This window comes from Geotrypetes seraphini, chromosome 6 (genome assembly GCF_902459505.1).
Source record: "Geotrypetes seraphini chromosome 6, aGeoSer1.1, whole genome shotgun sequence".
In the NCBI taxonomy this organism is placed as follows: Eukaryota; Metazoa; Chordata; class Amphibia; order Gymnophiona; family Dermophiidae; genus Geotrypetes; species Geotrypetes seraphini.
Genome location: NC_047089.1, coordinates 217,169,139 through 217,187,100, shown reverse-complemented (window position 1 = coordinate 217,187,100; position 17,962 = coordinate 217,169,139). Strand labels below are relative to the sequence as shown.

The window sequence follows — 17,962 nt, the reverse complement described above, 5'->3', positions numbered from 1 at the left end:
CCAGAGGGTGGTGGACACCTGGAATGCGCTTCCAGAGGGTGTGGTAGGACAGAGTACAGTATTGGGTTTCAAGAAAAGATTAGATGTTTTCCTGAAGGAAAAGGGGATTGAAGGGTATAGATAGAGGATTAATATGCAGGTCCTGGACCTGAAGGGCCGCCGCATGAGCGGACTGCTGGGCATGATGGACCTCTGGTCTGACCCAGCAGAGGCACTGCTTATGTTCTTATGACAGACAGGGAAAATGCTTGAGTACCTGAATAAACTCATGTAAACCATTCTGAGCTCTCCTGGGAGAACGGTATAGAAAATTGAATACATAAATAAATAAATAAGCTACAACGTTTAGTATAGTAGAGTGATAGAGAAAAGGTGACAGTATGTCAAAGTGTGGTAAAGCATTGTGTGACAAAACATAACATGGTCAGACCTAGTACATAGAACAGAAGGATCTTGCACAGTGGAGGTCATATATTATACCATCGGAGGGGACTTGGTAAGGTAGAGATTTATATGATGGGCAATATAAAGTGTGACAGTACATGGCATGGTAGGACGAAGCACATCAGCGTTTGAAACTTGGGACAGCAGAGGATCAATTACCATGCCAATTAACCAATTTTTAAAAATGAAGTTACGATTGGATTTAGTGTAGACACAGCTAGGTATCAGCAATTTTTGTCATGATAAATGGGAACTGGATGAATTAGAATTTTGTTGTCTAAATGCAACATTTGTACACCTGACTGATGGAACCCTGTCTGTCTCTGACTTCTGAAGGCTCATTGAATTTTCTTGTGTAGGATCGGGTACCACATCCCCATGTTTGCTGGCTTTGTCATCATGTTTCTCTCCACCATCAGTGAGTATTTCTTTCTGGTTTTCAGCTTATGCTATCTGTGCTAGGAATGTACACTAGAAATCTCACACTCTGTGGTAAAACAGACAATACAGTGTCCTCTGAATTCTATAAAGTTCGCCCAAATATGGGTGCAGATCCCAGATTAGCACCCAAAATAATTAATGTGCTCTAATGATTTAATTATTAAAGCTAAAAAGCACTTAATTGGCACTAATTATGATTTGGGCACTGATCTGGCTATGCACTATTCTGTAACAATGGGCGGGCCTGGGGGGGGGGTCTAGGGGTCCGGATTTTACTAAAGTAAAATCTGGTAACCCTAATTATATGTAAGCATCAAGGGTGTACAACTCTCTTGGGAGAATCTCTGTTTATTCTTGTTCCCTACAACAGACAAAGACTGTATGTGAATTCAAGAAAGCATGGTACAAGGATGTGGAAGAAGAAGAAATTGTAAATGGTATACTGGATAGGCCAAATAGCCTATCTACCGTCACATTTCTATGTTTCTATAACAATAGGCCACAGAGAGCTAGATTACTAAAAGGCACATGCTAATGCTATTAGCTTACTATTTTAATATGTCCCATTGCTTGACATGGGACCTGCATTAATATTGTGGGTTGGTATGTCTCAGTGCATGCTAATGTGCTGGTACACGTCAGTAAATCTATCCTAAAAAGCTTAATGATGTGACTCAGACCAGTAGAACTGGCACATTATCATGAATTTATTTATTTATATTCCACATATCCTAAAATTCTATGCGGATTACAAATTATTCAGGTACTCAAGCATTTTCCCTATCTGTCCTGGCGGGCTCACACTCTCTCTAATGTACCTGGGGCACTGGAGGATTAAGTAACTTGATCAATTATCCAAACAACCCCTGTGGAATTTAAGGACCTCTCTAATACAAGGATTGCCCACGGCATAAATAACTCTCAAATGGGCTATGTCTGTTTAAGAATGCCGAGCAAATGCCAGTGAGTACGAATGAAGTCCAGAGCGCCCTGGCGCAGCTTCAGCGAAACGTCGGCTATGGCTGATTTGACTGATCCTGAACGATTGGATCTTGAGCGGTTGCGCTGTGTTCATTTTGCAGTCCTGCTTCCTAGTCCCGAGCCAGTGTTGCAATAAGATAAGTACTCTTTTGAAAAAAAAAATTGAACATTGATTTGTGCACACTGTCAGCACTGAGTTCTTTATTCGAAGTACTGGTTTTCATAGATCACAGCACGAGCAGTTGCAGCATTTGCGTGAACAAAATCATTTGAATCACAAGATTTGTGCATATAGCAAAGCACTATTAAGTGTATTTCACATTAATGGTGTCTGGTAGAAGGAGGTTTTTTATGTCAATGAGGTATCTCCTTTTTATTGCTTGCCTGCATGCTGAATATGCTAGTGACAAGTTTGAGTCTGAGGCTTTTTCCTCTTTCTTAAACAGACATAGCCATTTCAGTTATTCTTGCTGTGGGCAATCCTTGTATTAGAGAGGTCCTTAAATTCCACAGGGGTTGTTTGGATAATTGATTATTGTGGGTCCCCTGGGTTTGTGGGTTGTAGTTTGTTTACGATTAAGTAACTTGCCCAGGTCACAAGGAGCAGTGCGGGATTTGAAACGACAACTCCAGGGTTCTGGGGGCTGTAGCACTAACCACTGCAACACACACTTGTGTGACAGGAGACAGGAACAATTAGGTCTCTGTTCCCATTCTCTAGTTTTTGTGTTTTTTTTTAAATGAAGCCTCAGCTCACAAATGTGATAAACTTTCACTATTTCTCTACCCTGTCTCGCCTCTAGTGTTTGCCTTCTCAAGCACCTACACATTGCTGTTTGTGGCTCGGGCGCTTCAGGGACTCGGTTCTTCCTTCTCAACTGTGGCAGGTAAATGTTGCCAGCCGGGAGTCACCTAAAGACAGCCCTGATGTTGTCACCAATATACAGTAGAACATGGTATTTCCTTCTGCATATTCATTCATGCCCATGAAATAAGACTCATTGAATTTTCTTGTTCACTTTTTCTGGTTTATAGCTCTGGTATATATAGTACATTAGGAAACAAGGTGATGATATCTTTGTAGGTTAGACTGCCCAGATGTGGCAGGGTTCATACTGGAAATCAAAATGTAATGGAGATAAATAAGCTTCGATATGGTGGGACTGTAGTAATATGGACTATATTAACATAGCACATTCATTTATGGCACATCTATCTGAATCAGATAAAACCAGCAAAGGTGATTAGAGGAAAGAAGAGTTGCCAAAATCATCACCAATCAATGTTTATTGAGAAATGACGTGTAGACGCAAAGGAGTGGAGGAGTCCAAATAAAGACTGGTGAGCTCCAGATATTCCGCAAACAACCTTCCGACTTGACATGTACATGTTTCGGCCTAAAGGCCTGCATCAGGAGTCTCAAAGGTTTGTGTGAAAGTAACCAGATTGAAATCCAATGTATACTTCAACAAGATAAACACTAATGGTGGCGGTTTTTCTACAGCGGTATCTTGTTGAAGTATACATTGGATTTCAATCTGGTTACTTTCACACAAACCTTTGAGACTCCTTATGCAGGCCATTAGGCCGAAACATGTACATGTCGATTCGGTGTTATATTAAGAAATAAAGGAAGGCTGTTTGCGGAATATCTGGAGCTCACCAGTCTTTATTTGGATTCCTCCACTCCTTTGTATCTACACATTGTGATTATGGATTTGTTTCTCCTGTGTTACTTTGTCTATTGAGAAATGACAACATACTATAGTAGAAGAAAACAATTATAATCAAAAGACCACTGTAACATAGTAATTGACGGCAGGTAAAGACCTGAATGGTCCATCCAGTCTGCCCATAAGTTGTACTCATTTAAAAATACATGATTAGATTAACTTGTCTCTTCTTTGATATTTCTGGGCCGTAGACTGTAAAGTCTGGTTTTGTCCTAGGTTCCAAATGCTGCATCACTCAAAAAGTTCAATAACCCAAAAATAGAGGAGAAAAAAGAAACTTCAGATAATCAATTTGCTCTATATTTCAGTACATTAAAGTCCTGTAGCAAAGTCATTGGTCTCTAAAAAAAACTCCACTTTTAATTTATATGTTAACATTACCCAAATGTTGATATTTCTAGTGTAACAGTAGAGGTTCATTACATATTATTGAGAAATGACCCAACTTGGCTAGGTTTTGGCATACCGCCTGTTTCAGGGAACATCTGATTCTCAATAACATAGTTGAAGGACAATTATGCGGAAATAAGTGCAGATCAAAATCACTGTATAGAAAAGCCCGACTATTCATTTCCACATAATTATCCTTCTGATTTGTTATTGAGGACTAGATGACCTCTGATGCAGGTGAACACTGAAAATTGGCTGAATTGGGTCATTTCTCAATAAACATTGATTTGTGATGATTATGGTAGCTCTTCTTTCCTTGGACCACTTTCACTGGTTTTGTCCATTTACGTGCTGTGGAGATTTCTTCTTTCTCTTCTTTGTTGACATCCATCTGAACCCTTTTACTAACATAATGAACCATTTTCATTAAGCTCAGAGCCTTAAATCTTTTTTTCTAGGCCTAGGGATGCTAGCGAGTATTTACACCGATGATTTGGAAAGGGGCAATGCCATGGGAATAGCTCTAGGGGGACTGGCACTTGGAGTTCTTGGTAAGTAGGAATTTGCTTGCAAAGATTCCAGCAAAGTTTGATCGTAAATCATTTCTTCTTCCTCTATCATATTTTTCCTTACTCCTCGTGTTTCTCATGTCATCCCTGTCCCTCCACAATCTCTATTTTCTTTTACTCTTCCTTCTCAGGTTTCCCTTATGTATCACTCTTGTTTGCATGTTTTACCTACTGTCAGGTCAATATTCAGCTGATGTGGTCCGTGTTTCTTTTAATTGCCAGCCTCCTCAGCTGAATTAAATCCAGATATTCAGACCACTCTCTGGATAGAGACAATATTGAGTCCACTATCCAGATAGCAAACAGTATAAGGTAAGGACGGCCATTTTGCTGTTCTAACTTTATCTTGATATTTATGCCGTTGGAAAATGAAAATCACCCTGAGCAGGATAACTTCTGGATCAGTCCAAACTCTACTTATGGACTGGCCTATCCAGATAGCACCAAGGCAGTCTATAAGGATAATCAATCCACATATGGGGTAAATCTATAACTGGACACTTTCTATATATAAAAGAACATAGGCATCTACTTTCCTTTAGGACTACATTCAATAAATTGTGCCTAAAATTGGGCACCATAAAAATGAGCACTAAGTGCTATTCCATAAATAGTGCTCTGAGTTGGTCGCTGTTTACAGAATGCCCACAAACCACCTTCTAACCACATACCCCTTTCCAGATTTACACACTCAATTTAATGCATATTGAGTAGTGCACCTAATAAGATGTGCACATAATTTTCAATTAACTCCAATTTTGTCAATTATGAGGTGTTGATTGCCAATTATTAATGCTGATTAGGCCTATTAATCAATTAAGTTATATGTGTATATCGGCTATGTGCACCGATGTATGCACCCAAGTTTAGGCATCATACATAGAATTTGGGGGTAAGTGTACAACCTTTCCAATATATTGGTGGATGCTTACCCATGTAATTGATAAGAATACCACATTCCTTTCACCTAAAAGTGTGTTCTTATATAATTACATCCTATGTGTAAAACCTTTGCAGTAATAGTTGTGGACTAGAGAATGACATGGGGACAAATTTTTCCCCGTCCCAGCGGGAACTCATTGTCCCATCCCGTCCTGGTGAGTTCTTTTCCTGTTCCTGCCCCATTCCTGCAAGCTCTGTCCTCATCTGCATAAGCCTCAAACACTTTAAAATCATAAGTAGCAACATTCCAGAGCTCAGACTGTAATGTCATAATGCCTCATTCCACCAATGCCTAAGCTCTGTCCTCATCTGCACAAGCCTCAAACACTTTAAAATCATAAGTAGCAACATTCCAGAGCTCAGACTGTGATGTCATAATGCCTCATTCCACCAATGCCTAAGCTCTGTCCTCATCTGCACAAGCCTCAAAATCATAACTGTTTGAGGCTTGTGAAGTTAAGGCAGAACTTACAGAAATGGGGCAGGGACAGCAACAAAACTTGTGGGGATGGGATGGGGAAATTGACTTCTTGCAAGAATGGGGACAAATTTGTCCCCATGTCATTCTCTGTTGTGGACACTGACACAAGTGACTTAATACATTCTGGACTCTAAAAACTAGCTATCTTCTTGTAGAATTACACTCTAAGGCAGGGGTGTCAAAGTCCCTCCTCGAGGGCCGCAATCCAGTCGGGTTTTCAGGATTTCCCCCAATGAATATGCATGAGATCTATTAGCATACAATGAAAGCAGTGCATGCAAATAGATCTCATGCATATTCATTGGGGAAATCCTGAAAACCCGACTGGATTGCGGCCCTCGAGGAGGGACTTTGACACCCCTGCTCTAAGGGGAGAATTAATCTATTCTAATCAGTAATCTTATATTCTACTATTTTTCAATTCATATTCAGAGCGGATTACAACAAGAAGAACCCTACATTAAGGGGAGCGAATATACATAAAAAGTATTACACAAACATAATAACATAGTAAATAATGGCAGATCCTGAACGGTCCATCCAGTCTGGCCATTAGTTATATCCATTAAAAATACATGATTAAATTAACTTGTCTCTTCTTTGATATTTCTGGGTCATAGACTGTAAAGTCCACCTGGTATTGTCCTAGGTTCCAAATGCTGAAGTTGCCATCCAAGCTCACTCCAGCCTGTCCAAACATCCTGTTTGCAGGATATCTACCATAAAGCCTGGCCAGTAACATCCTCATGTTTCAAGTTAGTGGAGTTCCCATTGATGCCCTCCCCAGTCCATCCTACACCAAATTATCACATATGGGACACAGACCATGCAAGTCTGTCCAGTACCGGCCTTAGCTCTTTAATTTGCATCCTTTGTTTTCTAATTAGAGATCTTCTATGTTTATTCCACGCTTTTTTGAATTCCATCACTGTTGTCCTCTCCACCACTTCCCTCAGAAGGGCATTCCAGGCATCTACCACGCTCTCTGTGAAAAAATTTTCCTAACATTGCTCCTGAGTCTTCCTCCCTGCAACCTCAAATTATGCCCTCTAGTTTTACCATTTTCTTTTCACTGGAAAAGATTTGGTTCTACAGTATATTAATACCTTTCAAGTATTTAAACATCTGTATTATATGTCCTCCAGAGTATACATATTTAGGTGTTCCAGTCTATTCTCATACAGTATAATCTCATTATAATGGACTCGCTTATAATGGAACCTCGCTTATAGCGGACGAGGTCCATTGGTCTCGGCCGAGCGCCATTATAAACATACAGAAAATCATCGGCTATAGTGGACTCGCATATAACGGACTTTTGGATATAACGGACAAACAATTTGGTCCCCAGAGCCACTTTTAGCTGTAGTTTCATTTGGCTATAATGGACATACAGGCTCTGCCTACAAGGCACATGGCAGGCCGGTGATATAGCATCAAAATGCAGCCCAGAAAAGAATGACAGAGTATTTTTCTTTCCAATACAGTGTTCTGGTTTGCAATGATTTTGTACCATACCAATGTTTTGCTGAGTTTTGTTCTTCATGTTGCTGATATGGCTTGTGCAGTGACTGTTCATTGATTGTACATTGTTTCAAGTTGCCCTAAATAAAGTTTTTTAAAAATGCAACTTTGGATATAATGGACCGTTTTTCCAGGTCCCTTGAAGTCTGTTATAACGAGATTATACTGTACTTCTTTTTGTACAAACCCCTTACCATTTTCATCGCCATCCTCTGTACCGCTTCAAGTCATTTTATATCCTTCACCAAATACGGCCTCCAAAACTGAACACAATACTCCAAGTGTGGCCTCACCAATGATCTATAATAGGAGCATCAACACCTCCCTTCTTCTGCTGGTTATTCCTCTTTCTGTACAGCCTAACATCCTTCTGGCTACAACCACTGCCTTACCACACTGTTTAGATACCTTTAGATCCTCAGACACAATCACCCCAAAGTCTCTCTCTCTTTGTCAGTGCTTATCAGTCTCACACCTCCCAGCACATATGGTTCCCTTGGATTTCTACCCTCCAAATGCATCACTCTGCACTTCATATTGAATTTTAGTTGCCAGACATTAGACTATTCTTCTAACTTTTACAGATCCTTCTTCATGTTTTCCACTCCCTCCGGGGTGTCCACTCTGTTACAAATCTTGGTATCATCCGCAAAAAGGCTAACCTTACCTTCTAACCCTTCAGCAATGTCGCTCACAAACATATTGAACAGAATCGATCCCAGCACCGATTCCATAGTTTTGTCCACTTTCAGTTTTTCAGGTTGTTCATAAACACTTTCTTCCATGAATGGTGTGGTATCCACTACATTCTCAGGTGTAACTTTGCTAGCCAGTCGCAGTCCTTCTCCATGTTTGTCTTCTGTGAATACCGAAGTATTTGTTTAACATGTTTGTTTTGTCCTCATCACTCTCTATATAGCAGTTCATACCTTCTTTCGGTCTCGTAATTCCATTTTTTTGTCTTTCTCCTTTCACTAATATACCCTGAAAAAAATTTTGTCTCCCTTTTTTTATATTTATAGCCATTTGCTCTTCTGCTTGCACTTTCACCAGACGTATCTCTCTCTTAACTTCTTTTAGTTTCATCCAATATTCCTTTCTGTACGCCTTCTTGAGTTTTTTTTTAATATTTCACGAACACTGATTCTTTTGCCTTTATTTCTTCCGCCACCAGTTTGGAGAACCATATCGGTTTCCTTTTTCTCTTATTTTTATTTATTTTATTCACATAAAAGTCAGTAGCTCTTTTTATTGCACCTTTCAACTTGGACCACTGTTTTTCCACTTCTCTTATGTCTTCCCATCCAATCAGCTCTTTCTTCAGGTACTCTCCCATGGTACTACAGTCCGTTCATTTGAAATCCAGGACTTTGAGTTTTGTGTGGCCATCCTCCAGACTGAAACTCTATACATCACTTACATAACATTCATCAGCAGGGTCAATCAAAACATTAGGTAATTAGGTATTACAGCCTGATGCTCTATGAATGTAATATGCAATAGTCAGAAGGTCTACTCACCAAGATTTATAAAGGGTGCATGCTCTTTATAGAGCAGCACATGGTGCCAGTGGCGTAGCGAGGGTGAGAGGCTTCCGGAGTTGTGGCGCCCCTGCCCTGCCCTCTTCTCTGCCCCCCCCACCCCCAACCACTCCTTCTCCACCCCCACCTGCCGTGTGCACACACCCCTTCCTTTCCCCTGTACCTCTTTAACGTTTGTGGTGCGAGCAGCAACTCCAACCTGCTGCACTTCCTAGGCACAAGTCCAGGAAGTGACATTAGAGGAAGAGCCGATGCTGGTGTGAGCAGCAGGTTGGGGTTTCTGCTTGCGCCACAAACGTTAAAGAGGTACAAGGGAAGGGTCATGCACGCAGTAGTTGAGGGGGGGGGGTGGGGAAGGAACAGGGGGCAGAGAGGAGGATGGGTGCCGGCGACGGGGTGGACCACCCCCGCCCCTCCCCCTACTACGCCACTGCATAGTGCCAATTCCCATGCCTGTCTCTAGGCACCAGTCTTACGCTTTGTTGAAACCTGATGTAAATGTATGGTTGCCCAAGTTAGGCAAGCGGGGGGCAATATTCTACAACTCCATATGCAACCTTTTAGAATGCCCCTGACCAAGCCAATGGGCATGCCCCCTTTTCAGATATAGGAGTTAAGCATCATGCTTTATAGAACAATGCACAGTCGATGTGCGTGCAAGTTTTAATGAGCGCCATTTAACTTAAATGGTTATTAATACTCAATTATTGATTGTTAAGAGTCCATGAATTCAATTTATTTGTGCATGCATCTTGGGCACAATGCACAAATTTGGGCGCCATATATAGAATTCAAGTGTAAAACCTCTACCGATAAAGTTTGGGAGAGTGATTGAGGGAAGTCATCTGCCCATGTACATGCACAATTCAAATTGCTAACGTAGTAGCAGATAACTATATCTCTAAAGAATGCAGGGCTAAATATTAGCCGACGGCAGTGAGTGTTTTACTGACTGCCGCCAGCGTTATTCCTGGATTTTTAGTGCTGAGTCATGTCCAGGCTTCAGCACGGAATATCCGGTTTTTGCAGAGCCAACTAAAGCATAGCTGGTTAAGTTGATATTCTGGGCTTAAACCGATTATGGGTCACTGCATAAAGATAGGACAGCTTTTTATGGGGGTCCCATTTGCGCGGTTAACCTGGCCAGTTAAACGCTGACTCCAGTCTTGGAACATCCCCAAAAGAGCCAGTTTTCACTTAGGTGCTAACTGCAAATTTTCAACAGTGATAACCAGTTAAGTGCCACTGAAATTTAGTGGACAGCTATTGACTTAGAGTACCCAAGAAAGGGACTTGGGGGTAATGGTGGACATGACAATGAAGCCGACGGCACAGTGTGCAGCGGCCGCTAAGAAAGTGAATAGAATGCTCGGTATAATCAAGAAGGGTATTACAACCAGGACGAAAGAAGTTATCCTGCCGTTGTATCGGGCGATGGTGTGCCCGCATCTGAATACTGTGTCCAATATTGGTCACCGTACCTTAAGAAGGATATGGCGTTACTCGAGAGGGTTCAGAGGAGAGCGACACGTCTGATAAAAGGGATGGAAAACCTTCATACGCTGAGAGATTGGAGAAACTGGGTCTCTTTTCCCTGGAGAAGAGGAGACTTAGAGGGGATATGATAGAGACTTATAAGATCATGAAGGGCATAGAGAGAGTAGAGAGGGACAGATTCTTCAAACTTTCAAAAAATAAAAGAACAAAAGGGCATTCAGAAAAGTTGAAAGGGGACAGTTTCAAAACAAATGCTAGGAAGTTCTTCTTTATCCAACGTATGGTGGACACCTGGAACGCGCTTCCAGAGGACGTAATAGGGCAGAGTACGGTACTGGGGTTTAAGAAAGGATTGGACAGTTTCCTCCTGGAAAAGGGGATAGAGGGGTATAAATAGAGGATTACTGCACAGGTCCTGGACCTGTTGGGCCGCCGCGTGAGAGGACTGCTGAGCACGATGGACCTCGGGTCTGACCCAGCGGAGGCATTGCTTATGTTCTTATGTTAAACAAGAGATTTAACCGGTTAAGGGCCAGTTCTGGCAGGTATAATCACTTTGAATATCGACCCGAGAATTAACCGTAACTGTCTGACATTATCTGCCAGTTTTACAATTAGCATGCATTAACCACACAGAGCACTCCATGCCCCTCCCCCCTTTTCATATGATTATAAAACTCTAGTGTATCATGGGCAGGATGGTGGGAGCGGTCTGCCCCAGGTGCAGTGAATTAGGGGTGTGTGGAGTGGTCTTGGGGCCGCAATCCACATGCACATGGCTGTCGGTTCTTCCGGCCCCCCATCCTCTCTGATGTCAACTTCCTGCTCTGAGGCAGGGAACCACTCCACATACCCCCTATTGCCTGGTGGAAGGGTGTGTTTTGCCCCAGGTGGCTACCAAGCCAGGTGGCCACAGTCATAAAATCCTACATTAGATGCTTAACATGGGATTTAATGTTCATGAATGTTTTGACCTACTCATTTACCCAGCTCTAAAATTCATGTTAAACATCCAATGCAGCTAGGGTGGCCAGATTTTCCAATTGAAAAAATCTGATCCCCTAGACCCGCCCCCCCAGTTCCGCCTAGTTCCGCCCATCCCCACCCTAATCCCGCCCCCCAGTCTCACCCTAAGCCCCGCCCCGATATGCCTGCTCTAGTCCACCACTCTCCGCTGCCTTCTCTTGTCCGCAAATCGCGTCAGGCAGCCGTGCATGTGCGGATGTCAACTGATGATGTTGCACGTGACATCATCGCGTGATATCTGCGCATGCGTGGACTCCCTCCTTGCCCGACGCGATTTGAGAAGGCTTTTCAAAACCCAGACAAAGTGCCGGGTTTTGAAAAGCTGTCTGGACCCCCGGACATGTTCTCAAAAGGAGGACAGGTCCGGGGAAATCCGGACGCCTGTAACCCTAAATGCAGCCAGTAAATAAGCCCCTAAATTCAGGCGGTCTCAAAGTCCCTCCTTGAGGGCCGCAATCCAGTCGGGTTTTCAGGATTTCCCCAATGAATCTGCATGAGATCTATGTGCATCCACTGCTTCAATGCATATTCATTGGGGAAATCCTGAAAACCCAACTGGATTGCGGCCCTCAAGGAGGGATTTTGAGATCCCTGCCCTAAATGTTATAATGTGGATGCCTAAGCTAATGCTCAGTATTTTCGTGCAGCTGGTGCTCCTTTTGGAAGTGTCATAGTATGAGTTAGTTGGAAAAACAGCTCCCTTCCTCATTCTGGCGTTCTTGTCCTTGCCTGAATGGAGGTAAGTGGGGAATCTCTCTGTTTGTCTACAGGGCGCTAACTACTCTCATTAGGTGTCCACTGTAGAAAGCACAAGTGGACAGTCTCTTCCTGAAAATGATACAGAAATGCATGCTTCTTCAATGAGAAAATAGAGTTGCAGTGGTGGCATAGCCACAGGGGTGTGGGGGCCTTGGGGTCCTGGGCCTCCCCACTTTTGACTCGGGCCCCCTCCACAACTGGAGTAGATATCGAAAAGGCCGGTGGGGATGCTCAAACAGGAAAAGTCAGTGACCTCCTTTCCAGCTGCCCATGTCATGCACTCGTCACAAATGCTCAGATCATGCGCAAACTGAACATTTGCGAAAAGTGTAGATGACAACGGCTGGAGAGGAAGCCATTGGCTTCTTGCTGGGGAAATATGGGCAGCAGCTCTTGTCCACTGGCAGAGATTAGGCATCCCCGCCAGCAAAGGTATGATTAACCCTGCAGCATCAGCGGGAGGAGAAGAAGGAAATGCATTCCCCCCCAGTCCATCCCGGGGCTCCAATGCTACCCACACCTCTGGAATGGAACAATGCCCAGTTTTCAGTCACAAAGGAAAATTCTCACCTTGTCACAAATGTCTAGGGATTTCAGGTTTTTTTCTCAAGAGAAAAACCCAACAGGAAAAGATGACAAAATCATCTACAAGAGAAATCTCTCACCAGATTCTAGAATAGGAGAGCCAGTGGGAAAACTTAAAATAAATTTCAAAAGATTTTTGAATATATATGTATAAATATTAGGGGAGGGTCCTCAGTTTTCACAACTCACAACAGGGCTAAAAAAACCCTCAGAGTTGTTATTCTGATAAGCCCAAAAGAGTATTACCTCGTGAAACATCCCAGGATATCGGTATATGAGTGGAATAGTAGAGATGGTGGAGACAAAGATATGGTCCTGAATTCGAGAAAGCCTGGAACAGGCACATGGGATCTCTTAGGGAGAGCTGTAGATAGTGGATGCTGTGGATGGGCACACGGATGGGCCAATTTGGCCCTTTATTTCCCATCATGTTTCTATAACCATAAACAAAGAACAGGAAAGAAACTGCAGAATGGAATGTACAAGGTGCAGAAATCTTTATTTAAAAAGCATACAAAATGTAATCCTTAAAAATTGCCTCTCATATACATGGAATAAGGACCCAACACGGTCTGTGTTTCGGAGAAACGCTCCTTCCACAGGGGTCCGGGATGACCAATGTATCACATGTCGAGAGTGAATGTGGAAAACAATGTTGTGTTAAAAGCATCAAAATTTTTGTATCGGAATCAAAAAATTCTCCTTCTGAGCAGACGCACAGGGTGAGTACAGCTCTATGGCAAAGGAGTACAGCTCTATGGCAAAGGAGGAGCCAGTCCTTCACCTAAAAGCTGGATTCCTGTAACCGGTATCTGTCAAAAAAGAACACCGGTTACAGAATCCATCCCCACCCCCACCCCCAGCAACGATGGCGGCAGGAGAGATGGCTCATCTCCCCTGCAGTGATAACGATCCTGAAGTGCCATCAACCGCGGCATTTCGGATTGCTATCGCGGCAAGGAGAATAGCCAATACTTTCCTGCCGTGATGCATCACCCCCCCTACAAGATCGGGCAGAAGGGAGCTCACCCCTCTTGCCTGGTGACCCTTCCCCCATGACTTGATTCAAGCAGGAGGGAGCCCAAGCCCTCCTGCCCCGGTGATCCCCCCGCCTGACACTGATCCAGGCAGGAGGGAGCCCAAGCCCTCCTGCCCCGGCGACCCCCCCCCCACAATCGCCCCCCCTGAACCCCGATTGGCCCCCCACCTGCCGACCCACAACATCCCCTGCTGACCCCTCAACACCCCCCCCACCCTTGACACCCCCCATACCTGAAAAAAGTTGGATGGACGGACGGGTCCCAAGCCCATCCATCCGGCAGACCCACCATCTATCGAATGGCAGGCTTTACGGCCTGATTGGCCCAGGCACCTCAAACCCTGCCCACAGGTGGGGCTGAGGCACCTGGGCCGATTCCAGTTGACAGGGCCGATCGGGGGTTTGGAGGGGGCGATCATGGGAGGGGGTACGCCGAGGGCAGGAGGGACTGGGATCCCTCCTGTCCGTATCTTAGTGGGGGTGGGGGATTGGGGGTTTCACTGGGGCAAGAAGGTTTTGGGCTCCTCCCTGCCGGATCGAGTCGCAGGGGAGGGGTGGATCACTGCAGGAGAGATTGGACTCATCTCTCCTGCCACGATGGTTGATCACCCCATCCCCCGCGAACCGCGGCACTTTGGGGTGAGGATCGCCGGCAGGGAGATGCCCTGCCACGATGCTCACCCCAAAGTGGCGCAGTTTGGGGGGGTGATCGCCATCGCAGCAGGAGAGATGAGCCATCTCTCCTGCAACGATAGTTGCAGTAGGCGATAGGCAGGTTACTGGAGCCGCTGAGCTGCATCAATCAGCTCAGTGGCACCTTTATCGGCACTTATACCTGTTTTGACTTGGTCTAAGTCAAAACGTATAAATGCCAATTAGGCAACCTGCCTAAAGTTTTGGTTATACCTGCTGTAACGCCTATGTCTACATCCGCCTCCCAGCCCTTTCCCCTCCTCTAAAAATGCTCTTTTCGTCTCTATGTGTTTAGAAGGCAGGGAAAGGCCCTAATGCTGGTTATTAGATACATCTAAAACCAGCTTGGTTATAGGTACTTGGATGATCAGGCTTTTTGATCGTCCAAGTACCCATTTAGGCCACTTTTTAGACTTTTTTTTATTATTATTATGAGCCCCCTAGCCTATAGGTAGAGGAGGAAATAGTGGATGCTATTAGATTTGGCCTTGATCTAGCCATCATATTTCTATGTTTCAATCACTAGTGTTTCTATAAATTACACATGCTATTGGCACCTAATTTTAGAAGACATATCATAGACTGAAAGGGGAAAAGTAAAAAGTTAATGGTCTGAAAAATTCATTGTTAGAAACAACTCGGTAATGATACATTCCTTTTGGTTCCTCTCAGCATTACAGCTCTGCATTCTTCAGCCTTCCAAGATCGCACCAGAGGTGAGCCCAAATGTCCAGTAATCGGCAGTGGTGTGTGGACATGGGTAGCATTCTTTTCTTGAGGGTCCTGAAGTTGAAGGGAAGGACAAGGCAGAAAGAGAATCTGAAAGCTAAATGGACAAATCTGTGAAGGAGACAGTAGTTTCAGTATCTCCGTGGACAGGGAATGGTGATTGCCATGCTAGAGAAAACCCAAAAAACTCTGTGGAGTGACGATGTTACATTACACTACATTACATTTGTGATTTCTATTCCGCCTGTGCCTTGCGGTTCTAAGCGGATTACAATTAAAAGAGATCAGGACATTACCGAGAGAATTACATTACAACGATTTAAGCAAATTACATGTTGTGGTATAGAAATACAAGTATAAGATATCTGGATTTATCGATAGAATAACTTGACAGGGTTCAAGTAGTTACAAGGTTCAGTGGGGAAAACAATATAGGCAACTGAAGAAAGGTACCTAACTTTGAAGGAATCAGTTAAGTGGATACCTAAGGGAGATGCTTATTTAGGAGAAGGTTAAATGGATACCTAAGGAAGGTGCTTATTTAGGAGTTTGGATATTTTTGGTAAATGAGGTTCAAGGCGATGACTAGTGTGTTATTTGCTGGGGAGAGTGCATGTGAGATTGGGGAGGGGAATATTAAGTAAGGACGTGTTTTTTGAAAAAGAAATTTTTGATTTCTTTCCGAAACACTTGATGTCTGTTGTTTTGATCATCAGTTTGGTGATGGGTGGTGTCAATTTTCGCTGCCTGAGATGTTCCCAAAAGGACTTTATTTGAAAAGTATCAAAGTTCCAAAGGTACACTAAAATCATCCACATAAAATAAATCATCCACATAAAAGTAAATCATCCACATAAGAGCCTTAAAGGACCTAGTCCGCTAGGGATACAGGACCCCAACACGGTCCGCGTTTCGACAGAAAAGTCTTCTTCAGGGGTCCCTGGGGGTCCTATAAAGGTGAGTACGTGGGAAACAATTGTGTGGTGAGCCGGAAATGAGACACTGCTTGTCCAGTTTGTCCAGGTTTGGAAAGCCCCCGAGCTCAGAGCCGTGTCTGGAGGGTCTCTGAGCATGCATGACCATCGATGTGATGACATCATGCACGTGTGTGATATCGATACTGTATGATACCACACATGCTTTGAATCCCTCTAGATGCATCCCCAAGTTTAGTGTACCGCAGCTGAAAAATGTTTGCGAGACACTGCCCTAGGAGGTCATGGTACATTTATTTATTTAAAACATTTATAGACCGTTTAATATCTAAGTGGCTTCCAGCAGCAAACATTCATAAAATTAACCAAAAACGACAATCTCTATTATCCCATTTTAATACAGTGATGGTATGTCAAGGCAAAGATTGAAAAAGAAATTTCATTCTCATTACATATAGGCATCAACAAACAGTTGTGTCTTTAGTAACTTCTTAAAGTTAGCACAACTCATGCATAATCTTAGAGGTCCAGGTAAGTTAAAGCCCACAAATGTATCCCAGCAATACAAGAACATTCTTGTTTTGAAAGTACATATCATACACTTCTTTCCTTAATCGCTCATGGCTCCCTCAGATCTCAACCAGGTCTATAAATCTCCCACAGTGCACCAAAACGAGGTGGTGTCGATCTACATAGAACCTGGTAGATCAGAATCTTGACTTTGTACTGTACATGTTACTCTAGTTTGATTTGGACTAAAATTAATATCTGTGGTTCAGGAATAATAGTGAGGACAGAAAAGGTTGCATTCTGATTTGCATTTGTGACTTATTCCATAGTGCCCTAAACACTTAAGCCCTTCTTTATTCTTTGTGCTTTGAGCAGAGCATCAAAGGAACACCTCTCCTCACCTTACTACGCGATCCATACATCCTCATTGCTGCAGGTGAGCTTATCCTGTGTGTTTTATGGTCTTTGTTGAGACCAGCTTAAGGTGAGTGAGATCTAGAAAATTAAAGGGAATTTAGGATAAAAAAAAAAAATAATGAGAGAGAATATTAGAGCACCAGAGCACCAAGAGGGTGAGAACTCATGAACAGCAGAGGAGAATGCTGTCTCCATTACACTAGATGGCTAATAAATCAGAAATGATGGCTGTCACATGCCATGACACACCTTATGGTGAGAGACTCATCTTAGACACCACAGCTATAGCTGGTGGAGCAAAGTGGAGCTCACACAAGAATGGCATCTAGATATATAGACAAACATTCTTAGAAAGACATTATTCAGGCATCACAGAGACAACTTTCTCAGGGTTTCCAAACTCAGGGACATCACAAAGGTGTGATGTCATCAGACAAGGCGTAAATTACTGGGGATTATCAGAGCTATGGCCAACCCCGACACCATGAATACTACATGCGCTGTAGGAATTCAAATAATGATGCTATCCATCTATATCTAACTAGTTTTCATTTTTCTTGAAGGGTGCCTCTGCTTTGCCAACATGGGGGTAGCTATGCTGGAACCCACTCTACCCATCTGGATGATGGAAACCATGTGCTCCCCAAACTGGCAGCTGGGTATGTCCTATGTTACTCTCCAGCACCGATGATCAGACTGTTGAGCAGTAGAATCGTAAAATGTTGA

General features: G+C 43.3%; 1 protein-coding gene across 1 annotated transcript in view; it reads left to right on the top strand.

Annotated features, from left to right (window-relative positions):
- The window catches only part of SLC18A1 (solute carrier family 18 member A1), a 72,169-nt gene that overhangs the window by 27,573 nt on the left and 26,634 nt on the right, over positions 1 to 17,962 (top strand). The window contains 8 exon segments of the mRNA XM_033949487.1: positions 804 to 862; positions 2,670 to 2,753; positions 4,448 to 4,540; positions 12,217 to 12,242; positions 12,244 to 12,302; positions 15,313 to 15,361; positions 17,195 to 17,255; positions 17,800 to 17,895. Of these exon segments, the coding sequence (XP_033805378.1) occupies positions 804 to 862; positions 2,670 to 2,753; positions 4,448 to 4,540; positions 12,217 to 12,242; positions 12,244 to 12,302; positions 15,313 to 15,361; positions 17,195 to 17,255; positions 17,800 to 17,895 (527 nt within the window).